The 27,483-nt window shown below is 38.9% G+C and overlaps 1 protein-coding gene across 1 annotated transcript in view; it reads right to left on the bottom strand.

Moving 5' to 3' along the window:
- Positions 1-7,119: 7,119 nt before the first annotated feature.
- unc-13-4A overlaps positions 7,120-27,483 on the bottom strand; it is a 48,569-nt gene continuing 28,205 nt past the window's right edge. The window contains exons 4-11 of the mRNA XM_064685658.1: positions 25,839-26,079; positions 21,407-21,575; positions 17,452-17,752; positions 15,393-15,905; positions 14,847-15,320; positions 8,610-9,999; positions 8,300-8,546; positions 7,120-7,305 (exon numbers count right to left, since the gene is read on the bottom strand). Of these exons, the coding sequence (XP_064541728.1) occupies positions 7,214-7,305; positions 8,300-8,546; positions 8,610-9,999; positions 14,847-15,320; positions 15,393-15,905; positions 17,452-17,752; positions 21,407-21,575; positions 25,839-26,079 (3,427 nt within the window). The 3' untranslated portion in view covers positions 7,120-7,213. The remainder of the gene's footprint in view (positions 7,306-8,299; positions 8,547-8,609; positions 10,000-14,846; positions 15,321-15,392; positions 15,906-17,451; positions 17,753-21,406; positions 21,576-25,838; positions 26,080-27,483) is intronic.

The raw sequence follows: 27,483 nt of genomic DNA, 5'->3' as shown, positions 1-27,483 counted from the left end.
GGCTGGGTGGAAAAGCGTCATCAGGCTTAACGTCTAATTTGCATCGCGGCGGCGGCTGCCTGGCCAAAGTCATTACGAAAAATGCCAACGGATGGCAACGACAATGAGCACAGCCCCTCCCCCCTTCCCCTCCCCCTACCATCACTCTCTGTGTGTGTTTGTTGGTGTGTGTAAATATTGACCACACTTGCAGCAGTTTAATGCAGCATCAGTGACTACCCCACAAGCCAGCTGCAGGCATGTAAATAAAAATTCCCATTCAAATTTATGCGAACAGCTCGCGGGCAAAACCGCAAAAAAAAGAAGAGGAAAAACATGAAAAAAAGCGGTAGACGGAGGGGCGGACGGAGGGACGGATGGACAAATGGTGGTTAAAATAATATGGCGTAGTTTATAGTTCCGGCTACACTGGGCAAAATAAAGCAGAAAAAGAAGCAGAAAAAGAGCTTGAATATAGAAAAAATACTTCTTGATTCTTGCCACAATGGATATGAGAGTGTATACATATAGTTAAAAGAAAATAGTTATTTTGACTGGATTAAATATCTTAAATGGTCTCACTGTTAACTTCATCTCGAATATCAATTGGGCTCTCTTCTGGGCTTATTCGAGTATAGATTCCGAGCCTTCAGCTTATTCATATGGACAGACAGACTGACAAAAACTATATACTCTTTATCAAATTGTAACCGGAACAGAGCCAGAAAGCTGAAATGTTTACCTTATTAGATGGAGGTGCACGCCATGATGGGATTTTCCGGGTAATTTCACCTTCAAGTGTGGAAAAATCGCGAAAAACGAACATGTGAAACTTTTTAGCTTATCATTCGAAAGGCCTTAAACTCATTTTCAAAGATCTTTGTGAAAAATTAAGTCAATACTCATTGTAGCAAAATTCGCAAAATTCTTTTGAATTAAAAAAAGTTAATTTTTCGCTTCAAGATGCTAACCACAAGACTAACATGGGCGGAAACCGTTGATAACAACTTTTTGTTCTCTATGCGATGGTTCCAAGATCTATGTATATTATATACCAAATTTCTTAATAAACAAAATATATATAAAAAAAAAAAAAAAAATGTATATTATAACCTAAGACGTGAAGTTCAAAATAGTAGGTGTAGGTAAGAGGTAGGTTCTATACCTATAGGTGGAAAACGAGTGAAAAAGCTATGTCCTAAATGTGTAGCACAATACTTATCACGGGCAAGGCCGGGCAATACCCGCTAGTATCACAATTGGTTCTAAAAAAGGAAATATATTTTTGTACAAAAAAAAAAACCCAAAATTCCATAAATGAATTCACAGTTTAAATCAATTTAAAAAGTGTTATGGGAGACCGAAATGTGGTCAACAGGAATAAAAAATGTCAGCTTCTTTTACCCATGTCAGCCTTTAAGCTAGTACAAGCGAGCTTATATGCTCATTTTCTCTCAGTGCAGCCAATTTATCTTTTGGACTATTCTCCTCCTCCTCCTCCTCCTTCTCTTGTTCTCTTTTACTCCGATTTAATGCAGCGAAAAAATATGCATAACTATAACTTAAATTGCAGCTTTTATTTGTGGCTTAGCAAAAGTTGTCGCGTCTGCAAGGTTGCCACAACGTCAATGCCACAATTTGCCGTGGGCTGTGCGTGTGTGTGTGCGTGTGTGCGTGTGTGTGTGCGTGGGCAATTGCCATTGTCACAGCGACAGCTGCGTGTGCAGTGGCATAGCTGGGGACGAGTCCGAGTCCGAACGCCCTAACGGCGCGTAAGGTACATGTGTGGCATGCCTCAAGTGGCAGGCACTTGTACATATTTTGCCAGGTCAGAACTTTGTGAGCTTTTCTCTGTTTATCTGTTGTGCTTTTTTTTTTTGGTTTTTACTCTCTTTTTCGCTTAAAGAAAGTCGTAAAAACTTTGTCATAAAAGTTGCATAAAACTATAGAGATTTTTCTTTCTTGAACAATGTGTTGCACACACTGCGGCATGTATGTATATATATATATATCTGGGTACTTGCAACTTTAAGACTGGGCGGCGCATTAACTTTTTAGCTTTGACGATGCGTCAAATGGCAAATCATTTGCACGTCATGTGTAGGCGGCAATCAGAGGGTGAGAGAAAGGGAGAGAGGAGGGGGGGGGGGCTGAGCGAATCAACTGCGACGTGAACTTGCCGCTTGGCATGTGTCTCGGCCTGGATTTAATTTAGATAAAAGCTTTGCAACCACCCTCAGACCACAGATAATGCACTGGAAATCAATTCCATAAACACTTGCCACAACCTTTGCCAGCGACGACAATTTATTTTCATGCAACCACCTCCTCCACCCAACCCCACACACACACACACACTCCCTTTAACCGTATTAAACCCATTGAAATTGAGGCAAGTCGTTTAAACTTGTACGCAGATTCAAGCTAATTTCTTTGCAGCAAAGTCTGATTTTTATACACGTATAAACAAGGCAGCAAACGGCCAGAAAAAAGTGACTTAAATAGTAAGATTAATAATAATAATAAGGAATAATAATAGCAATAATTCTAACAAAATTAATAATAAAAATAATAACAATAAAAATAATAACAATAATAATAATAATAATAATAATAATAATAATTATAATAAGATTAATAAAAATTATAACAATAATAATAATAATAATAATAATAATAATAATAATAATAATAATAATAATAATAATAATAACAATAATACAAATAATAATAATAATACGAATAAAAATAATAACAAAAAAATAACAATTAAGGTTATAACAATACTAGTAATAATATTAATCATAAAAATAATAAGGATAATAATTTTAATAATAAATAAATTAATAATAACAATAATAATATTAATATTATTAATATTATTAATAATAATATAAACAAGAATAACAATAATAATAATCATAATGATAATAATAATAAAATTAATAATAACAATAATAATAACTATAATAATACTAATAATATTTAAAACAATAAAAATATCATTATAGATAAATATTATATATAAATATTATAGAAATGTTATATAACTATTGTTATTTTGTTTGAATATGTATTTATTTATACATATTTCTATGTACTTACCCAAATTGATTAGCTACGCATAAATATTGTTTGGAAGCTTTAAAAAAATGCCTAATTTTTTTTTATAGTAAATAAAATAGCATTTAAATATTCATTGACATTTATTGATTGAATTTGATAAGGTTTTTTTTTGTTTTTTTTTTTGTTTGCTGCAGCATGGTTTTTTTGTTTTGATTTGTTTTGTTTTTCGTTTTGCACATACATTAATGATGTATTTAAGTTAGATTTTAAATTGTTTTTCTTTTGGTTGATTTGCTTTGATTATGCTTTTGTTGCTGCTGTTGATGTTACTTTTAAAACTGTTGCACACACACTTATCGTTAGTTAAGAGTTGTGGATTTTTCGCTATTTAGTTAAAATTTTAAATATTCCATATATTTAATTAGAGTTTAGGAACCTGTACGTGGCTCTTTAGGAGTTCTCATACACATAAAGCACACATTTAAAAATGATATAGTATCTGTCTCTAACTGTCGCTAGTTTAGCTAGGTTTTGTTTTTGTTTTTTGCTATATTATTATCTCGGCGGTAAACGTTTGCTTTTGTCTTTGGCTTATAAGTAAAATATTTGTATAAACCATAAAATAAATAACATTTTTATAATGTCTCTGAGTGTGTGTGTGTGTGTATAATTTGTATAGGTAAATCAGGACTGAATGCTCGGTAAATAATCAAAAATAGTTTTCTATACAAGTTTGCCTTCATTGTTTGTTGTCATCTTTTGTTGCTTGTATATAGCATTCATATGTTTGTTTTTGTATAAGTTCTTTATATAGTATAATTTTGTAGGAGGGCTTATTGTAGGTTCTTGTTGCATTTGTAACCAGCTTAACAATTCTATATTTCATATTTTTCCACACAATATTCCTTTAACTTTTCTTTTGGCCTTGGCTTAGCATATTTGCATACAATTTAATATGTGCTCGGTTCTGATCTCTTCTCATTTTATCTTTTTGTAAATGCCTTTGGTCTCTTGGTTTGGCCAATTTTTGCATTTTTTTTTTGTAAGGTTTATTTTGCTTTTATATTCGTTTTTCGGGGTTTTGCAATAAATTGTTATCTAGTGCTCGTTATTTTATGTAATATGCATAATTTGATTTGATTTATTCTTGCTGTGTGTGTGTCTGTGTGTTTCTTTATACGATATAGGAAATTATTATAGATAGGTACACATATCATCAACACAGTAGTTGGTTACTTTACTTAGTTTAGCAAACATGTTGCCTATTTATTGTTTATATGCATATATTTACTTAAGGTATACGTTTCTTTAATTAACTATTTGTTACTGAGGACTGGAAGAGAGCAGTTATTCCAAGGGAGGAGAGCTTAGAGTGGAACAGTGGAAAGCGGGACAGTTGAAAGTGGATCTGTTGCAAGTGAAGCAGCTGGGAATGAAACAATTGCTAGAGAAACAGCTGGAAATGAAACAATTGAAAGTGAAAAAGCTGCACGTAGAACAATGAAACACTCAAAGTGGAACACGGAAAGTGAAACACTCAAAGTGGAACACGGAAAGTGGAACACGGAAAGTGGAACACTGAATGTAATACACTGATTGTGAAAATCTGCAACTGCAAATGGGCCACTGAAAGTGAAACACTCAAAGTGGAACACTGAATGTGATACACTGAATGTGGAACAGCTGAAAGTGCAACATCTCCATTAGGGACAGTTGTAAGTTGAACCATCAAAATGGAACAACTAAAACTGGAACAGCTGAAAGACACACAGCGAAAAGGCGAAAAGCTGTGAGCGGAACAGTCAAATGTAAGTTATGAAACAACTGAAAAAGCGGAACATCGCATTAAAGTAGGTGGAACAAATTAAAGTTTTTCGAAAGCTTAACGTGGAACAGTGGAAATTGGAACTGCAGAGAGTTAAGCAGCTGGAAACACTGAAGTAAGAGTATATGAGAAGTAACAACAGCAATTGGAACATAATGAAATGGAACAGAGAGGAAGCACAAGAAAATAAAATAGATTTTGCAATCAATACAAATAAAAATTGGAAAAATAAATCGACTAAGATCAAGGGTATCACATATCAAGCCTTTCTATCGCACCTTGAATACTACCTAAAGGTTTAGGCAGCTTTGGATTACACTTCGATGTACCATGCGGCAATTCTAAGATCAGCCAGGGTTGTCATTTAATATTGTTGATGTGTGTCAACCCTAAGTATTTAACTGAATCAATGTGTATAGATGAGAATCGAAAAAGATTGTGCAAAGCGGCCAACAAAAAAAATATATATTAGCTTATTGACTAAATATTTTGCATTATTCATATAGTTTATATATGTATGTATATATATATAGTACATATTTATATTTTTTATATAATACTCATTCATTTTGTTATTAATATTAATGAAATTGTAGCGCATTCTCGAGTCGAGATTTTGGTGTAAATATTAAAAATATTTCATTTTCATTTTTTTTATGTAATTTGACTTGGATTTTGTTGTTTTTTGTGCTTTTAATTAAATGTTGTTTGTGTTTTTTTTTTATTTTATTTTTAGTGTTGCGCCTCATTTAAAACTGGTTCTCTGTTGCCTTGCGAAAGGTATAAAAAGTTTGCTACAGTTTACAGTTAAGAATTATAGTTTCAACACAATTCTTACTATCCGTTAACATATATGATATATATATATATATGTATGTATAGCTATGTGAGTGTATATAGAGAGCATTGTATATAGTACAAAATTTACAATAGAAGCGAAAACTTCTTTAAGGTATCGAAATCAAAAGATTGGTTTAAAAGCTAAAAATGTGTTTAGGATGGTTTACAGGAATTGTTTGTTTGTTTGTTTGTATTTGAAGAAGCCTCAAGTTGTGTGTGTTTAAAAAAGCAAACAGCAGAAGGCTACTTTAGGCACTCACTGTGCCCACAGTGCTGTGTGCAAGCGTGTGTCCAATAAATTTATACAAAATCTGTGCTCAGAAAATAGTTTACAAATATTCTATAGACTTAGTTACACTGTCCTTTGGGCGTGATATATATTCATTGTATACATTCATATGAAGTTTATTCTTTTTTGTTATTTATTAAATTTTGTTTGTTTTTTGTAAATAGCTTTGTGTGTGTTTTGTTGAGTGTGAAGTTTGTTTGTTTGTTTTAAAGAAGCTCGGAGTTACGCATATTTTGATTGTTTTAAGGGGTTTTTTCACTGGCGTCAAATAGTTTTGCATTGAAATTTCGTTTATGATTTATCGATTTTCGATATTTAGCTATAGCTTAAATTGACCCAAAAGAATTTGTGTATTTTTCAATATTTACTTGCGAGTCCAAGACTCTGTGCTTGAAGTTTGTTTAATACAGATTAAAGCGGAATTTGTCATAGGATCGGACCTTTTCCCCTCCTCGAGGCTTTAACTTGTTGAGAATTGCAAGCGTCAAGCAGCGATAAAAGCAAAAAAGGGTAACAGACTTTGCCAGTTACAGATCGGAGCTCAGCTTGGTATTGACAATGATTTTTGGATAGAGAACCTCTGGGAATTAAATAGACTCTGCAAGTCGTAGCTTCGGTTATCCGAAACTCTTTTTTTTTGTTCAATTATTTAACTTGTTTTATAAGTCGTGTCGTCTTGGGTAAAAGTCTTCAAAACGCAGCAGGGTGCTAGTGTCTGTGTCTGTGTTTAATAAATTCAATATGTGATGCAAGATTTGTCTGCTCAATTGTGACAATTTCAGCAAACTCTACGCTTCTACATAGGATAGTCCCTAAAAGGTGTGCGTGTGTGTATGTGTGTGTGTGTGTGTGTTTGTATGGGTTTCGTAGCAACGTAAATTCTAGAACAATTGGGTACGAGTTTCGGGTATGCACCCATGCCCCGTCAATTATTAGTTATGCACCATTCGAATTTCAATTTGCTAAACATTTACAAACAGATTGGGCTTACCGTCGAACAACTACTACATTACATAAATACATAAATACATAATTAGATACATACGCGATTGTTTTGTTTACATTATACATTTCTAGTTCGGGGCCAGAAAACAAGAAGCAAAAAAAAATAGGTGTCTATCGTTTATCATTGAATCATTGAATGCAATTTGATTGCATGCCGATAATTTTGAGATACGTTTTTCAAACGATGCTCACCTGGACTCAACTTAGAATCAATTGATGAAGCGCGCCTTCTGTTTGCGCACAAAGTCCTGCGCCTGTTTGTCATTAACGCGCAGCTCCAGTATTTGCAAAATGGGATTGCCTGCAAGTACAAAGGGTATGTCAAGGGTGAGCCAAGATGCGAATGTGACAAATCGGTTCCTTAGTGAACCGGTTCATACTCAGGAACCTTAATTTTTTTGTACTTTGTACAGAAACGAAAGAGTTGTCGAAAAGTAATTAAATTTACTGCTAACGGAAAAAGGTTATTTAATCCCGGTTCGAATAACAAACTTTGATTACCATTAACTGAACCTTGAACCGGTTCAGTTAGCTAGAAAGCAATTGGGTTTTAAACCAGGCAGAAATATCAAATGGAATATTGTCCAAAAAGCAAGTGGAAAAAGGTTTGAATTTGCGAATTACAATTTTTGATTACCATAAACACAACCTTGAACCGGTTTAGTTACCAAAAACCAATTGGATTTCAAATAGGACTGAAATATCTAACGGAATATTTGCCGAAAAGCTCTTCGATTTCCTGCATCGAAACGGTAACCGGTTATTTAATCCCGTTTCGAATTTGGGAATTACAATTTATGATTTCCATGAACCGAACCTGGAAACGGATCAGTTACCTAGAAAGCAATCGATTAACTTGTCTTAAAAGCAAACAAAAATTATGATTCCTGGTTCAAATCAGCCTGGAGCTTAAACGGAATCGGTTTAAACTCGAAAGTTCAATCATAATTTTTTCATTTGAACCGAAGTTTAAAGTAAATCAGCTGCTTAACAAAACAAACAAAATTGGACTTCCGCTTCCGTCCGGAATTATGGAAACGTTTTTTGGTTTGAGCCCGGAAATTCAATTGGTTTTTAGACAACGAATCAAATTGTTATCCTTTTCAGCACCATATGCTCTGAATATGTAAATTTAACTAAATTCAGTGAATAATAATATAAAAATATTTTAATAAAATAAAGTCATATTTTTTTTAAGATTGTGTTCAAGCCTAAATTTGTGCCAAAGCATGCGGAAAACCGGGTTCACATTAGTTTAAATTGTGAACCCCATCATTTGGGCTTTAGATACTCACATTTATCCTTTTGCTGCATTAGCGGCAGCTCGATTTGCTTGAGCCCGTGAAAGTTATCCACGCTGGTGCTGTAATCGGCAACGCCGGGTATATTGCCCAGGGCCAGATACGCCTCGCCGCCAAAATCATTTGCCGTAAGCACATCGTGATCCATGACCGTGAAACAAATCATGGCGCCGTCGGTGAGGCACTGTTCCAGTGTCACCGAAAACTCGAAGCACTCATCGAAAATGGGATTCAAGGTGCGCTGCAATTTGGAAATCATGTTTTAAATCAGGGAATTTCTGTTTGAGCTCTACACATTACGCACCTTATGCACATTGGTTTGCTGTTCCATGCAGTGCAGAAAGACGCGGCGGGGCAGCAGCTCAATGACGACAAATGGATCACTGAAGCCATTCGGATCGAGTGGCACCACGTCCCGGGCATGCAGCACCTCGACGCACAGCGAGTCGTGATTGAAGTAGGCGCGCACGGCCAGGGAGCCATAGGGACCCGGGCTGACGGCCATCAGTTGCTCACGCAAGCGATTCAAGTAGAACATGTCGATGAGACGATCCGTGTCCGTTTTGTGGAACTGCAGACGCTGCTCGATGCGCCAGAAGTCCTCCGTGTGCAGGCACTCGAGTAGCAGACCCTGGCCCTCGGCATGAAAGAAGTCGACGAGCAGCTGCAGCGCCTCGTACAGACGCTTGTGAAAGTGTGTCGGTTTATCCGTCTCGTCGCCGGTCTCCATTTGTCGGGCCATCTCGCCCAGCACCGTCTTCCAAATGAAGCGCAGCGAGCGATTGAAATTCTTGGTGAGCAGCGCGCTATTCAGCGCAGCCAGATGACAGTCCAGGTACTCGAGCAGCGGCACAATCGCCTGATTGGCGGGCAGCGAGTCCGGCGACCAGGCCAAATGGAATACGGCCTTCTGCAGGGACATTTGCATGAGCGGCGCCAGCTTGGACAAAATACGCTCGCAGCGATTCTCCATGTGCGTTAAGCTGGACTCGAGCAAATTGTCGGCAGACTCCTCCAGGGGCTGCTCATCCGAACGAAACTCGGCGAGAGTGCGACGCACATACTCCACATTGTTGACCGTAACGCACATATCGTCCGAGCAACGGAATGGACCCTGCTGTTCATAATAGCCGCTGTCCGCCAGCGTTGTGTGTATCAGATCGCAATAGTGCATCGCGGCCGAGCAGACGACATCGATCAGCTGCGATTCGAGCATAATGGCCGTATCCTCATCGGGCCAATTGATTACCTTCCAGAATTCCTTGATGTTCAACAGCGTGCTGGCCGTGTCCACCGAGGAGCTGCTGTAGCGCACAATGCGCTCGCCCTCGCATATGGCATCCATACGGATGGCTGCTCGGATGCGCTGCAACGCCTTCGCCTTACTAATCATCATCCAGCGCTCGAAGGTGGGTATGAACCATTCGTGGCTATTGCTCAATGCCAGCGGCTTCTCCGGCGGCTGGGGCTGGGCGGACAGATGCCTCTTCAGCTGACAGAATTCCTGCAATGCCAGAAACAGTTCGAATGGCTTTGTATCGACCGGCTCCGCGTCGCCCTCCAGCACCGCATACTGCGAGAGATTTATACGTACGCCGGGCACCTGCCCAGCAGCCATCCGCGTGTACACCTCCTCGCCAACCATCGCATCGTATTGTTTGTAGATAATGCTAAAGTACTGAATGCCATTCGTGCTGCGAACAAAACAGAATACCAGAGAAATAAATCAGATAAATGTGCGAACAGATGTTTAAGCTAGGTACAGTGCGAACTCGACTGACGGATTTTTGCAGTGCCAATCTTTTTCCTTATTTTATCGGAATAGTCATTTTCATTAACAAAAAGCCACACCTCGTTAAAATCGGATGAGATTTGACCGAGTTATGGGGGCGGGAAATTTTGACCTATGTCTATATAGGATTTTTCAGGGTATCCTTTCACATGGATTTTGACCAGAAATAGTGTTGACAGATTTTGATGCCAAATTGATCTAGAGGCTAAACCATGAACAAAAAGCCAAGTTTTATAAAAATCGGTTGAGTTTTGATCGAGTTATGGGGTTGGGAACTTTCCACATATGTCTATATAGGATATTTGAGGGTACCATTTCCAGATGAATTTTGACCAGGAATGGTGTTGCCAGGTTTAGATGCCAAATTTATCTGGAGGCTAAACCATGAACAAAAAGCCAAGTTTTATGAAAATCGGTTGAGTTTTGACCGAGTTATGGGGTTGGGAACTTTCCACATATGTCTATATAGGATATTTCAGGATACCATTTTCACATGAATTTTGACCAGCAATGGTGTTACCAGGTTTAGATGCCAAATTGATCTGGAGGCCAAGCCATGGACAAAAAGCAAAGTTTTATGAAAATCGGTTGATTTTTGACCGAGTTATAGGGGTGGGAAATTGTGACCTATGTCTATGAAGGATATTTGAGGGTACCATTTTCACATGAATTTTGACCAGGAATGGTGTTACTAGGTTTAGATGCCAAATTGATCTAAGGACCAAACCATGAACCAAAAGACAAGTTTTATGAAAATCGGTTGATTTTTGACCGAGTTATGGGGGTGGGATATTGTGACCTATGTCTATATAGGATATTTGAGGGTACCATTTTAACATGAATTTTGACCAGAAAAAGTGTTGACAGATTTTGATGCCAAATTGATCTGGAGGCTAAACCATGAACAAAAAGCCAAGTTTTATGAAAATCGGTTGAGTTTTGACCGAGTTATGGGGTTGGGAACTTTCCACATATGTCTATATAAGATATTTGAGGGTACCATTTCCACATGAATTTTGACCAGGAATGGTGTTGACAGATTTTGATGCCAAATTGATCTAGAGGCTAAACCATAAACAAAAAGCCAAGTTTTATGAAAATCGGTTGGGTTTTCACCGAGTTATGGGGTTGGGAAATTTCCACATATGTCTATATAGGATATTTCAGGATACCATTTCCACATGAATTTTGACCAGGAATGGTGTTACCAGGTTTAGATGCCAAATTGATCTGGAGGCCAAGCCATGGACAAAAAGCAAAGTTTTATGAAAATCGTTTGAGTTTTGACCGAGTTATGGGGGTGGGAAATTGTGACCTATGTCTATAATGGATATTTGAAGGTACCATTTTCACATGAATTTTGACCAGAAATAGTGTTTCCAGGTTTAAATGCCTAATTGATCTGGAGGCAAAACCATGAACAAAAAGTCAAGTTTTATGAAAATCGGTTGATTTTTGACCGAGTTATGGGGGCGGGAAATTGTGAACTATGTCTATATAGGATATTTGAGGGTACCATTTTCACATGAATTTTGACCAGGAATAGTGTTGACAGATTTTGATGACAAATTGATCTAGAGGCTAAACCATAAGCAAAAAGCCAAGTTTTATGAAAATCGGTTGGGTTTTCACCGAGTTATGGGGTTGGGAAATTTCCACATATGTCTATATAGGATATTTCAGGATACCATTTCCACATGAATTTTGACCAGGAATGGTGTTACCAGTTTTAGATGCCAAATTGATCTAAGGGCCAAACCATGAACAAAAAGCCAAGTTTTATGAAAATCGGTTGGGTTTTCACCGAGTTATGGGGGCGGGAAATTGTGACCTATGTCTATATAGGATATTTGAGGGTACCATTTTTACATGAATTTTGACCAGAAATAGTGTTGCCAGGTTTAGATGCCAAATTGATCTGGAGGCTAAACCATGAACAAAAAGACAAGTTTTATGAAAATCGGTTGATTTTTGACCGAGTTATGGGGGTGGGATATTGTGACCTATGTCTATATAGGATATTTGAGGGTACCATTTTAACATGAATTTTGACCAGAAAAAGTGTTGACAGATTTTGATGCCAAATTGATCTAGAGGCTAAACCATGAACAAAAAGTCAAGTTTTATGAAAATCGGTTTAGTTTTGATCGAGTTATGGGGTTGGGAACTTTCCACATATGTCTATATAGGATACTTCAGGGTACCATTTCCACATGAATTTTGACCAGGAATGGTGTTACCAGGTTTAGATGCCAAATTGATCTGGAGGCTAAACCATGATCGAGTTATGGGGTTGGGAACTTTCCACATATGTCTATATAGGATATTTCAGGATACCATTTTCACATGAATTTTGACCAGAAATAGTGTTGCCAGGTTTAGATGCCTAATTGATCTGGAGGCTAAACCATGAACAAAGATCCAAACCTCGTGAAAATCGGATGAGATTTGACCAAGTTATGGGAGTGGGAAATTTTGAACTATGGATAAAGGATTTTTGAGGCTGCGATTTAATGCGGCATGGTTGTTTTTATTTTTGTATTTGTGTAATAGGAAAAAAACCTTCTTTAGCGCTCAAGAGACCTTTCACTGTAGTTGTTGGGCAGTTGCTTAGGAAACCTCGCAGTTAAGCTGAAAATCGATAGAGCTGAAAAAAGAGCTACAAGTTTCGCTTTCTAACCAATTTTAAAGACTGCAATTAGCTTTTGGGGATTGCTTCAGCTAAATTTGCTAATGCTACATTCAACACTTTCGCCGGACAGGAGATGCGAAAGTGCAACCCGCTCGCTGGGGACACGCTCCGTTTTAAATGGCCCATCAAGAGATGCCAGTTTGTCCGTCTTCGGGGCGGGAGCGTGAGGGTATTTTTATGACAGCGCAATTAATTTGAGGCTTATGTGTTGTAAGCCACTTGATGTGGTCATTAGGAACCTTTTATGGCCGTGCTAACTAGCAAATATGCGACTGATTAGATGGGTTGCGACTTCTTTATTTTCTCATTTCGACAACGCTGTTCAGTGTTGTGCAACGTGAGTTGGGCACAGTGTGTGCACTAGTTCGTGCTTAAGTCAATCAGGCTGACAGCGGGTTTAAAATAACAATCGATAAATCGATTGCAATTACTTATGCCGGAGTAGTGTTGTGTAATTGCCAAGTGTAAAGTGTTAACTTGTACGAGCTCAATTAGCTAGACCAGGCTGACAGCGGGTTTAATATAACAATCGATAAATCGATTGCAATTTCGTAAGCTGGAGCAGTGCTGTGTAAAGTGTTAACTTGTTCGAGCTTAAATGAATCAGACTGACAGATTAAGATAACAATAGGGATTTAGTCAAAAGTAGTGTAGTAGTAACAATCGATAAATAGATTGCAATCTTGTTAAGGCTCTTAGCTTGAAGTGGATATGAAACTATGAAAGATACTTTGATAGACATATTGGAATTGAAGGTAAGAGTTAAAGCCCAGCTAAATGGGTGGATTCCTTCTAGCATTTAAATGAGGTATATGACGTCAATTTCTATAACTTTAAAGTCAGAATCAGTTTCAGCCTCATCTGTAACTAGTATCATATTAAAAGAATTGAAGCTACAGATGGGAAACACTATCAACATTTTGTCCGTATTAGATAGATCACTTAACTATATTCCCTTAAAATAGTACTTAGATTTATCACTTTCTCTGGTAAAATGCCAATTGAAGTTTTCTCTAGAAACGACGTGCTCTAATTTGGGAGCCACTACTGTATCGATTTTGGGTATAGCTAGCTATATTATTTTAAGCACAGTTCCAATAACAAGTTTTGTTACTAATTAATGAACTTTATAGTTCCGATAACAACTAACTAACTAACCCACTGATTAGCGGGCACTATAAACTTGAACCACAACAATTTCAAGCGCAGCAAAATAAATATAGTTGAGTTTCATTCGATTGGGTAAGCGTTTGCAACGGGCAAGGAAGCTTGATTTTATACTCTGTATCTATTGTAAATAGGTAAATGGGTATATTAGTGTGTAGTTCTTATGCAATTGCATGATAAACGTCCATATAAAGTAAATACCTGTCTGTCAATCTGTGCGTCTGATCACACGCGTCTCCCTCGGTGATTTTAAAGGACTAACGCTCAGGTCAGGTCTAGCTCAAAGTATCGATAACTTGCCCCGCTTTCATGAAATCGATCAAAATCGATTAAAACCTGCTATACTTGAGCTCTCTTTTATAGAACTGTACACGCCAAATTTACAACGTAGGAACATACTTGTATAGTATTGTTTCAAATTATCGATAGGTTTTTTCGTTTCTATGTAATCGATAATTATCGATTTTTAGATCAGATATCTGACAATAGAGTTAAAACTGGCTAACCTATGTGTGTGTATGTATTTGTAAAAGCTAGCTAGAATATTTGTAGGAACAGCTCGTCGCTATGCAGAGGGTATCTCTTAGTCGGGCATTGCCGAGCAATGCAATTTTATTTATTTTATTTTTTTTTGGGTTAAATGCGTGGCTCGTCTCGTTTGTTTTTGTTAAACTGTTTGTGAATTTTATGTGTCCAGGCAACTGGCTGGAACCGAAACCTTGAGGTAGGAGCTTCTGAGGGGGGAGTTGGGGGGGGGGGGGGGGGGAGGTTTGGTAGCCCCTTGAAGCGTGTTTTATATGCGACACGTGCCGCACATATTTAATGCAATGTCGGACAAAGGTGGCAATAAGATTGAGAACATGTCTGTAATCCATGGCTCGTTTACTCACTTGTCGAAGAGCGCATGATAGTAGGTCTGGCCCAGCTGGATGTCGGCGGTTAATGTTGTTACAAAATTCGATAATGGATTGGGCAAGCATTGCGATTCGCGTAGGACATTCTGGCCCCACATAATGGAGCCCTTGCGCAACGCATTTACCACCTCACCGCGCACGCCCTTATTAAAGGGGCAGACGGCGCGAAAGGCGCGCATGGAGCCGAGCAGGCCCAGACAGCGCAGCAGGAATTCCAAGCGTATGAGCGAGGGCGGATTCAGTGCCGGAAAGATGTCACGATGGCGTCGTATCTGATTTAACGAACGCTCCACAAAGCCATTCATCGCCTCCGCCAGCCATTGCTCCAGATCGCGTGTCAGCGCCTCCTGATTGGGCTGATTCCATTGCTTCTCCACATCGCTCAGCAGACGATGCAGGAATTTCGGATCCAGCGGCGTTGAGCGATTCAGTCGAGCGGCGGCCACATATCTGGAGGGGGCAAAAGAGAGAAGCGACACTTAAGAGTGAGTTGAGTGCTTAGGGCTGGAATCTGGCACTCACCTGGCCATGGCGCAGTGCAAGTCCGTGAGCTCCGACTGTACGGCCAGCTGATGGAGTATGGTGAGCGCCGGGCCGGGCAGATCGCCGCACCAGGTCCAGCTGGGCTCGTGTGTGGTCACCTCGTGCTGCATGAAGACCAGCTGCAGCTGCTCGATCTTGCGCAGCTGCTGCTCATTGTTCTGCTCGTCAACGTTGCCGCGATCCTCGCGCGTCGATAGCCACAGCTTGAGGCGTATGCGACCCTGCACAGTGCTGCGATGACTGCGCGCCTCCAGCTTGAACCAGGCATCCAGACCCGTTGACGGTATATCCGCTATGGGTATATTCACGGAGCCGAGGAAATCGTCCTGCGAGCCCTGACGCGCCGACTGGCAGACCTGCTTGAAGAAACGACCCAAGCCGCGTACACCGCGCACCTCGTTCAGGCGCGACACGGCGTCCAAAACGCAGCTCTCGTCGTCGTGGTCCCAAATGTCCAGGTGAAAGGTGTCCGTGTTGATGTCATCGATGTCGCTGCGAACGCGTGTGGGAGAATATAATTAATTTACTTTTAGTTTTTATTTGATTTATTTCGGGGGGGCGATTCATTAGCCGAACCGATACGAGCTCGTTAATTTGTCTAATTAGCCGGCGCGCTAATAAGTAGGCTATACTTTTCGAATGTGCCTTTAAGAGCTCTGATTAAATAAAAATAACTCTTAAACTGGCAGCTGCTGCTGTTCTGCTTCTTTTATGCGCAATGCTCAAATTTTATATTTATGAACAGACATGAAATAAAACAACTGCTACCACATGAGATTTACGAGCAGGTTAAAAGATATCGCTGCAGCTTGTAAGATGATTTAAGCTTTAAGACTTTTTCTTTGTAAGCACAATTAAATATACTTAAAAAATAATTATATTACTTTTAGCTGTATTCAAATCAAATAATACAAAGAATATTATATTGAATACAGATAAATATTAAGACTTAGGAAAGTTCCAATGTAACCCAATGTCAATGCTATAATGTTCTTGTTAAAAATTTCAATGAGCTTTCAAGTTTCATTTCCCTTTAACATTTCTTACGTTATTTTAGGCAACTGTCAAAAGTTATGTCATTCAGTTTATCTACAGGATAAATGTTAAGAGTTGCCACCTGACAGTTGATTGATCGGAGAGCCAGGCAGTGTTGGTAAACATTAAAATGCCAATGTTGCATGCCCTTCAACGGGTTGCTTAGAAAGCTGTATCGCTTTATCAAGCGATTTTCGTTTCAATCAAAATGCAGCAGACAGATTTTGTCTGTCTGTTTAATATTTATGAAACTATCATGGCAGCGTTGCCAGCCTGTCGCACATTGCAGCTCCAAAGAGTGTTGATAAACGTAAAATAAAACTGAATTCGTTGGACATATAAAAATCAACTTTACATTTTCCAAAAATCTGTTGTTTAACTCGCTTCAAGGTTTCGAACGCAGTCCCATTGCGCACAATTTTAACACGAAGTTAACAAGAGGATAAAAGAACGCAGAGCAACTTAAGTGCTTGTCAGCTTAAGAGATTTAAGAGTTGTATTGCAATTTAAAGCAAGGAATTGCAACATTTTGTTGCTTATATTGATGGCAAATGCAACATAAATTTTCAATGGCAATTGCAATTGTTATTGTTAAATGTATTGTCGATTTTATGGCACAATTAAATGTTGCTCGTAAATTACGACCCCGCAATGAGCAGTTGTTTTTCTTTGCCAGAGATCGCAGCTAAATGATAAATGCGTCTTGCCCGGAGGGATACACGTGGCGTATGCGCAACATTTGTCATGCGGCGAGGCGTAAATGAAGTGTCTCCAGGCGCCGACAAATCGAATCGCAAAGTGCTTTTCCGCCTTGGACTAAATTTAGCAAAAGCGTCGAGCCGTAATTGAATAATTTTCGAAATAAATCCGCCATTGAGCAGCGAAATTTGAGTGGGATAATGGACACGTGATTGAATTTAAATGCCCGCATAATGGAGAGAGTAGGGGAGTGAGTAGGGGCAGGGGGCGGGGGGGTCTATGTAATCACATAAGGCACACTTACAATTTAAATTTCTCATTCCATTTGGGGCTGAGCGTGTGCGGCTTTATGCTGGTCGCCTTGATTAGCTTGGCCGGGACGGGGCCGCCCAGCGAGTCGCGCTGCTCCCGTCGACCGGCCTCGCGCCGCTTAAAGCTCAAACGGAAGCTGTGCTTGCGATGCGGCGGCGAGTCTGTGGCACTATTATCAAAGCCACCGCTCATGTCCGCCGAAAGGGCGCGCGGCGTCGGCGGCAGCGGCAGCGGCGACACGGGCGGACCGCCGTCCGGCTGTATGCCCAGCATGCAATACGGATCCGAGAAGCCTGCAAAGAGACAGAGAGTGTAAGTGAGAAAATGAGAAAATGAGATTCGCTTTGATATAACATTAATGAAAAGCGTGCGACATTAAATGGCAATTAATGACAGCCGCCTGCAGGCAGCTGCGTGTCAGCTGGCAACAGACGCTGCTGGTCACACCGGGCGTATGATTAACATTTCATTTGCATAAAGTGCCGCTCAATTATTAAGTGCCACTGATTTGCACACACACACAGCGAAAGAGACATAGAGAGAGAGAGAGAGAGAGAAAGAGAGAGTGAGACAAGCTTTGCGGCTGCTGAGCAACGGGCAACTCAATGGAGAGATAATAATCGATTAAATGGCTTCAATGGGCTACACGAATTTAATTCAAACTCCGCCAGTGCGCATTGCTTCAGTGCGTCAATCAGAGATGAGCGCGTGACACGACTGCATTAAATACAGCAGAAAGTTTAGAGATTTGCAACTTACAATATAATTTACATACAAGTGGAGCAAGGGAGAGGAGAGATACTTTTGATTACAATCATTTTTATTTTCCAATATGCAAAGATTTTTTATGTAGAGTATAGAGTGTAGCGGTTAAATTGTAACCAAAATGCATTTTTGATATAGAGTATAGATTGAAGAGGTTAAATCGTTAAATTAAAACCAAAATGCACTCTACTCAATCAAAATCGACTGAGTTTTGGCCAAAATTATGCAAAGTATAAGAAGTTTTTTGCTGGGGAACTGGACGTTTTACAAGTCAACATTTATCGCATTTTTTGCATACGTTTTTACACCAAAATTAACCCGAAAATTAACGTAAATTAACGAATACGTTATAAGCTAGCTTTTGTCGACTAGTTATGGCATCTACAAATGATTAAAAACGAAATTTTGGGATTAGATAAGATTAGATTAAGATTGAAAGTCAAATAATATATATATTTAAATTTTTAAATTAGTAAGAGGAATATGATATTTATTTATTTAAATTAAAGGAGTCAAAAAATAAAATATCAATATGCATGAATTTTGGACGTAAAATCGATCTAGAGAACAAACCATGACCAAAATGCCTCCAACTATCTAAATCAGTTGAGTTTTGGCCAAGTTACGATAGTTTTAAATTTTGTAGGTGCATTCGCTGGGGAACTAGGCACTTTATAAGTCCAAAATTTTTAATATTTGCGGCATGATCCCTAAGCACAAACAAAAGCCCGCAGAGAATACTTTTTAAAATTGCGTTTTTTTTTAATAAATTTGACATCCCCAATCTTAAAGTAAATAACAGATATTTTGTAAAAGATAAATGATCGAAAATTTTAAAAAGAAATGTTATTTTTTCAAATTCATAATAATATAAATGCAGAATCAAACTAAAGAAGAAATTGCCAGAACTCATTAAAATCACCTCAGTCTAGACAAAGTTATGAGACTTTGAATTTTGATGTCTAATTACATTTAAAAAAAAGTCGTGTCAGGGAATTGGACACGCTGCCATCTCTACCTGGGCATATTAGGAAACTAGTCAACTGCGAGCTGGTGTATTTTTTTGTGTTATGCTTGAACTGAAATAGTAACGATTGCTGCTAATGAAAACTGAACCTGATGCCAGGCATCAGATCTGGCAACAGCAACGACTACGGCCAATTGCGGATGGCCAAACAAAAGCGACGCCACTCATCAGCCACGTTTCATTGGCAACGAGTTGTTCTTGTCCCCATTGTTGTTGTTGTTGTTGTAGTTGTTGTTGTTGACGTGGTTGTTGCTATTGGCAGCAGGAGCCCGCATGCACCCGCAGTCAGCCAGACGTTAGCCATCAGCAGTACATTTAGCAGATGCCAAAGAGAGAGAGAGAGGCGAAGTAGAAGATGTTGAGGCTAGCAGCGGGAGCACTCAACGTATTCCTTACACATCCTTGAGCACATTAAAATGCGAAATTGCGTTGCCTTCGACGGCATCGACGGCATCGTCGTCGTCGCTGCTCTTGGAGCATAATGAACAAAATGGGTAGCATTAAATTGCAAATTTATTGAACGAGCTGCGGAACAGAGTCGATGACTTGCCATTGGCTCCCGGGAGCTCTGGCTGTGATGGTCCGCCAGGGTTCGCCATGCCAGCTGTAACTGTGACACGGCTGAAACAAGTGGGCGGACGCCACTTGAGAGTAGCCGACTTGAAGGATACCCAAAGACATTTACCACGACTTGACTTTAATATGACTTCCTAATATATCTATCTATCTCTCTATCTACCTATCGATCTATCGATATATTGATCTATCGATATATTGATCTATTGATCTATCGATCTATCTATCTATATATCTAGCTATCTATCTAGCTATCTATCTGTATATCTGTCTTTCTGTCTATCTATCTATCGATATATCGATATATTGATCTATTGATATATCGATATATTGATCTATCGATATATCTATATGTCTATCTGTCTATCTATCTATCGATATATCGATATATTGATCTATCGATATATCTATATGTCTATCTATCTATCTATCGACCTATCGATCTATCGATCTATTGATCTATCTATCTATCTATCTTTCTATCTATCGACCTATCGATCTATTGATCTATCTATCTGTCTATCTATCTATATATGAATCTATCTGTCTATCTATCTATCTATCTATCTCTCCATCTATCTATCTATCTATCTATCTATACATCTATATCATAAATCATGGTTTTACATCTTGAAATGTGATTTCTTTTTATACTGTTTTCGTTAACTACAGAAAGTTATCCAAACAGTAAAGCGTTTTTAAATTGTATCTAACGAGATCTACGCCTAATCAGGATCTGAAATCAGAATAATTTGTTCAGACAAGTTGCTGCGGTATCCGGCCAGGATCCTCCTGATCTTAATACAGAGAGGCTTCTACAATGGAGACACTTCAGCGACCCACCGACAAGGCGAATTATTTGTATCCCTTACATTCTTGGGCAATGTTCAAAATCCTTCCATTGTAGATATCCCATAAATATCTCCCAGTGTAAAAACTCTAAAAGCTACACAATATTGTAACTATACTCTACCTTAATAGTCTTTTATTTACTCTAAATGATATGTTCAAAATATCGAGGCTAGCTTATCGATATTTATCGATTTCGGAGCATTGATTTCCCGAATTGGAAACTAAATTTTGTGCCTATAGATACATAACTTGGACGGACTTGTCAACGTTGCTCTAATCTATTCGCAATTACTTTCCTCTGGCTGTCACATATCTGTGCCCAAAATCATTATACCCAACTGCACACATATGACAATGGGTATTGAGCATAATAAAAATGTGGCAAAAACGTTAAATATGCGAACATGGCGCATATGGCACACAGTTTATTGATGACTCGTTTGGCTTTTTGATGCGCCCAATCATGAAAACACACACACACACACACACGCACACACACACACAGGGGCACACACACGCACTCAGAAAAAAAAGACATACATACGCACACACAGGGGCACAAAATTCATAATGCAATTATTGAAGCAGCCGCAAATCAATTTGCAAACTAAAAATATTTATGCAGCTCACAGAAATTGACAGATTGTTGTGTTAAGGGCGGGCGAGGGTGTTAAGAGTGTTGTGAGGGGGTGGCGGGGAAGGGTTGGGCTTGCAACCGTGTGCTTACCATTGGCATCCTTTGCCTCGAGACCATCAGCCTCAATGACGACCGCAGAGAGGACGATTATCTTTGGTTTATCCTCGGCGGAGGCGTGCAGCAGGCGATAATGACGATCCGGATTGACACCAAAGGCGCGCTGTGCATGCAGATACATTTCGTCCTTGTAGTGCGCAAACTGCAGAAAGAGAGAGAGCAAGAGAGCGAGAGAGAGAACAAGAGAGAGAGAGGAGGTTAGTTATATGCACACACATGTCAGCCAAATATTGCGCATACGCCGCGGGCGGCGGCAATTTAATTTAATTTCATTTAATTATTTAGTCATTTATTTGTAAATATTTTGCAGCAAATTTGTAATATCAACAACAAAGCGAAGAAGAACAAGAACATTAATTTGCATATTTTTGTCGCAAAAGCAACGACATTTTAATACCCTGTACGCATTGAGGATGCCTGAGAAAGGGTATTATAAGCGTGTCAACGGACTTCGGTCTGCCAAGTTAGCCATGGCTTGTAAATATATCCTACGATCACAACTTTTACTCGATAATTCACCCTTTCAACTAAAATCGATAAATATCGATTTGAAATATGTATATGTTTTAAATTACGCAGGATGTCGCTTAGCATACAAAGATCCAACATTTTTTCATTTCTATACTTGCTAGACTTAAACTAAATGTATAAGATATATTGAAAGTATGTGCTCACATTTAAATACCCTACTTATACCCTGTAAATTCTATAACGATACACACATAATTACTACTCGTGCTTTTGTTAGTGAGAGAAGAAGAAGCACCGCCGCTTTACTAAGCAGAAATCAGTTTTGTTAAATTATGCATAGTTTAACAGGGTATCTCCTAGCTAGTCAAGTAGTCAAGCCCTCTTGTCTGTTTTTATTGGCTTCCGTTTGTTTTTTGTTTGCTTTGCGCGCGACCCCATATCAAACAAATTTTTCTTTTTGTTTTTTTTTTTTTTATTTTTTCTGCTTATTTTCTTTTATATTCTCTTATATTTTTGCATATTGATTTATCCTGTCGAATTTATTAGCTCCCCGTCTGACTTGCTGATTTGCACACGCTTCAAGTGGCGCTTTCATCACCAACTGACCCCCCCCCCCCCCACCCCCGCTCGCGCTGTTTTTTTGGCTATGCTGAGGTATTCTTTTAATTTGATTGCTTTGACTGCAGTCGCCTTGGCAGCGTCCATCTAAATTATTAAGAATTTTATTTTAGGAGCAATCAAACTCCCCTCTAGCCTCCATTTTGCCCGCCAACGCGATGCTCCATTCACTTGTCGACTAGGCAAAATCTAAGAATCATTTGTTGGCCCTATTTGTGCTTATCTTAACAAATAAAAACAAGTAAGAGGCTCTAGTCGGGAGCTCCCGACTAGGGGATACCCTGAACCCACTTCTTCCAACAGGCGATAGGTATAAAATGAAAGATACTTGATATATATATACTATTCCAGAAGCTACATGTCAAGTTTGGTGATTTTAACTTTTATTATTTACCAAATTGCTCAAAAAACAAGATTTCGATATCGATTTTTATCGATTACTTGGAAACGGGGCAAGTTCGCGAATATCCGAAACAAACTCGATCTGCGCGGGCACTAGCAGGACCTAAAGCTAAAAGTCTCTAGCTCTTATAGGTTCTGAGATCCTTGCGTTCATACATACGGACAGACAGACGGACAGACGGACGGACGGACGGACAGACAGACAGACAGACAGACGGACGAACGGACAGACAGACGGACATAGCTAGATCGACTCGGCTATTGCTGTTGATCAAGAATATATATACTTTATGGGGTCAGAGATGCTTCCTTCCGCCTGTTACATACATTTGCACAAATACATTATACCCTCTTTACCCATTTTCAATGGGTTCAAATATATAACAACTGAAAATGCTTTGATTGAAGCCACTTGACTTTGCACATACCCTGTAATAAGTTGTGAAAAATGTGAAATTATTTCTTAAATAGACTTTTAGAGTTTTTATATATATTTAGTATATTTTTTTCATAATGTAAAATATATATGGCTAGCCCAGGAACTTAATATTATATAGAGCTGTTCAAAATAGTGTTTAATTGACGCTGATTTAAAGTACTACATAATATATTATGAGTACTTTTTGAGTAGTTTTTAAATTTGCTTTAATTGTCAGACAAAGCAAGCGTAGGTCAAAGTGTAGTGTAGTGAATGGCATTTGAGTACCTGACATACCTTCTGCAGTGCTTTAGAAAGGCAAATGAATGCTCGGCTCAGCTTTTGAAGTACTCTTCATGTTGCAACTGTCTTTGAGTACTTTCAGTGGAAAATATTAGAATATTTAAATTCCAAAAACACTTCATATGCATATGACATACAAGGGACTGCATACGCCCTTAAAAGGGGGAAGGGGAGTGGATGTAATTGGAATAAATATACATAGAAATTACGGTTAACTTTTTGAAGTATTCTGTATTACGCTTTGAATACTTTTGAGTAGTCTTGTGTTGCGAATAATTTTAAATGTATTTAATATTTGTAATTTGAGTGCTGCTCTTGCACGATATATGCAAAAGTGAAAAATGAAAACTGTTAATTTCTAAGAACTTATCTGGCAAGTGCAGGCCGAAGTTTTCATCCGTGAAACCTATTGAAAGGCAACTTGTTTAAATACATAAAGTTCTTACGACCCAAGCAGGGATCAAGCAAGTTTTTTAGACACTTTTTGGCTAATAAAAACTTTCCAAGATCAAAAGTTTGCTTTGAGTATAAGCTTACTAGTTTTAAGAAAACTCAATTCTCGGAACGGCTCTATTGTCGGAATTTCTATTAAAGCTTTGCTCCGGCAGAGAGTCAACTTTCAAGTGTAGTTCGACATTTGGTAAAGTCATGCTTCGTATTGTCGGAACATTATCGTAGCATATATTTATTTAACCATTAGTTGGCATTAAAATCATTAACCCAGTTGCAGCTGCTGCCTGTGCTGCGACACACACACACACACACACACATTTATTTGTAATTATTTTCCATTAAATGGAAAAAGTGTGCGGCTTGCGGATGGGAAATGCCGCCCCGCTGTGCTGCTGCGGCACAAATAAGTTTAGTGACTCGGCTTGGGCTCGAGCCGGCGCCCCGCGAGAGTTGTCCAGCTTCAACTCAATCACAGCAGGACTTTAACGTTATTTTCCTGCTGAAAGTTTTATTACGCTGCCATAACCTCGACGCCTCCGCAACAGAATGAACTAAGTTTCGCCGCCCCCCCTTCCACTTCAGACCATCCCCATACCCTTTTTAGCCGCCTTCTGCACTTCTAGGTACAGTCAGCTTCAAGTTTCATTAGTTGTGCAATTTTCTCACTTTTAAATTAAAAACGATAATTGAAAAATTTTTCCGGCTTGGCCATATTTCCTTCAACCCCTCGCCGCACTTGTACTTCTGTCAGGCAACTTGTGAGAATATTGGAAAATTACTTATAAAACGGCAATCGAAATGAAAGTCTAGCTTAACTTTTTATACTCTGAACAACCCATGGCAAATGGGCAAAAAGGGTATAATGTTTTTCGAGCAAGCTGTGACAGGCAGCAGCAAGCATCTTCGATAACATAAAGGTTATAGATTCCTGATCAGATCGATGAGTTGAGTCGATTTGCCTAGTCTGTCTGTCTGTGGGGAACTACCAAAGCTAGGATTAGTTCCTAGTCTAGCGCATGTAGGGAATATATCAGCTCGTATGCAATAAAAGGATACAATTATTCCCAATTGCACAAGATCGATAAATATCGATTTAAAGAAAAACATAGCGAGAAGATTATAAGAGCTTATATTTTTAATAACCTCCACATTTTTCAGAATCGGTAAAGAAATTAATTTTAAAGGAACCTTGAGAACCTCGCGCTTTGATTTACACACACACACTTGCGATTCATATATGAGCGCTTTCATTTCATTAAGATCGGACAATAAATACCGATTTTTTTCAAACACGCATTTCCACTAGCCTGAAGCTAAGTGTCGCTCTAGATGCAGGGTATCTTGCAGTCGAGCATTTGCTCGAGCATTTACTCTTTCTTGCTTTTTTTGCGCATAGAAACACTTTTATAATTGAATTTTGTGACCACAGAATAGGTAAAAGGGGAAAGCATTTCCTGGCCCACCACCAGACCACCAGACCTCATTTAGGGACTCAAGCACTTTGAACTTGTGGCATTAATCATTTAAATTGCACAACATTTTGGCCTAAATGTCGGTGATTAACTAACGGTACGTTAAGGGTTCAATCATCTATCATCTTGCTAACCGCTCGTTAATTTCACCGGCTAAAATATATTCTATGCTATTTGCATAAGTTTGCAGCTCAATCAAAAATTCATATAAAGTTTGAGGCTCTTCATTTATTTGAGTAGTTTATCTTTATTTGGCTGTTGCACTCACCTGTCCGCCGGGCGCCGGTGCGCCCACCGTATTGGCAATGGTATGCAGGACCTCGACATAGAGCTTCTCCTTATCATCGTGCCGGTCAATGGACTCCTCGGGCGCTGGCGGATCACGTTCATTTTCGGGATTAGCCTCGGCACGTGATTCGGCCGCACGCGTTGCCGACATGCGACGATTTTCCCGCTTCCAGCCGAGCGATGTAAAGTTCTCAAAATACGACCCATCCGTTTCCTGTACCCTGTGTGTGTATATAGAGATTGGGCGAGAGTTTGGCTCAGGCTTTGGATTGGGTTTCATGCGAGTGCACTTGATGTGCTATCAAAGTATTTTCGTATATTGACTCGCTGGCCGTGTCAGCCGGCTCCGGCTCTAATTGGCACTGTCAATATGCTCGACATAAGTATTAAGTATTCCATTTGCATAGCGCGCGGCATGCTTGTCAGACCTATTTCAAACATTGATAAGGGTCGACATTGGCCTTATGCTTGTTGCTTCTTCTGTCTCCTGTCGCTAATTGTATACAAATATATATACACAAGCCCCAGCAGGTATATACATATATATAAATATATATACATATTTGCCAGTTAGTTTTCATATTAATCATACGCCTGGTGCGCCTGTTAACAGATTTTTAACTCAGTCAAGGGTTGAAGTGTGTTTAGCTGTTGGGAATGATGATGATGATGATGATGAGGTTGTTGCTGATGATGCGCCTAATCATTTGATTTGCATGACAAACATACACACACACACACCCACACACACACACACACCCACACACACACACACACCTACACACACATCGATATACTCAGCAGCTGTGTCTTTAAATTGAGCTACAAAACTTTTCACACTCAGCACAAAATGGGCAGCGGCTAAGCGCCTAAGCGGCTTAACTTTGTTGCCAGCATTTTGAGTATTTTTTACGTTTATGATGCGACTCCTAGCGGAATCAAGTTAGACTTGACTGGCAGATACCCTGTACCCAATTTTAGAGTGCAATTTGGGTTGGCAGGTTGAGTTATCGAAAGTTTAATTTATAGCTTTAAATTAAATTTGATATTTTGAGCTTCTATGAGAGCCACTGCCAGATATATGGGAGAGATGTTCAATTGAAAACCGATTTTTCTCGGGTGGAACGAGAATTGTTATCGATAAATTAATATAAACTCGATTTACATATGATAAAACAAATAAAAACATACAAACTTTGGCGATTCTACCTCTCAAAACATTCAATAACAATTTTAAGTTAATGTCGGGGAAAGTTATCGAATCCCGAACATATGCCCGATATGTCGATAGTTTTGTTTTTATCGATTTCAAGTTAAAATAAAGTTATCGAGATTCACAATAAATTAAAAACTTGACTTCGATTTGTCAGATGAGGAGCTTAACAGCAAGAAAACAAGTTTAAATTGAAAATCGATTTTTATCGGATGGAACGGGAGAAGCTTTCGATAAAGTACTATTAACTTGATTATTGTACGACATGCAACGCAATTTCCACAACATTCGATAACAACTATAAGTTAATGTCAAGCAAACGGAAGACTTATCGAAAGCCGAAAATAAACCCGACATCCGTTCGATTATTTTTTATCGATTCCAGGTAATAAAATGTTTTCGATAAATACTT

The sequence above is a fragment of the Drosophila montana genome, unplaced genomic scaffold (assembly GCF_035044405.1).
Source record: "Drosophila montana isolate Dmon_TW-CO22-7 unplaced genomic scaffold, ASM3504440v1 contig_3083_1, whole genome shotgun sequence".
Lineage (NCBI taxonomy): Eukaryota > Metazoa > Arthropoda > Insecta > Diptera > Drosophilidae > Drosophila > Drosophila montana.
Note: the sequence above shows the minus strand (reverse complement) of the source record. Positions and strands in the feature narration are given on the sequence as shown.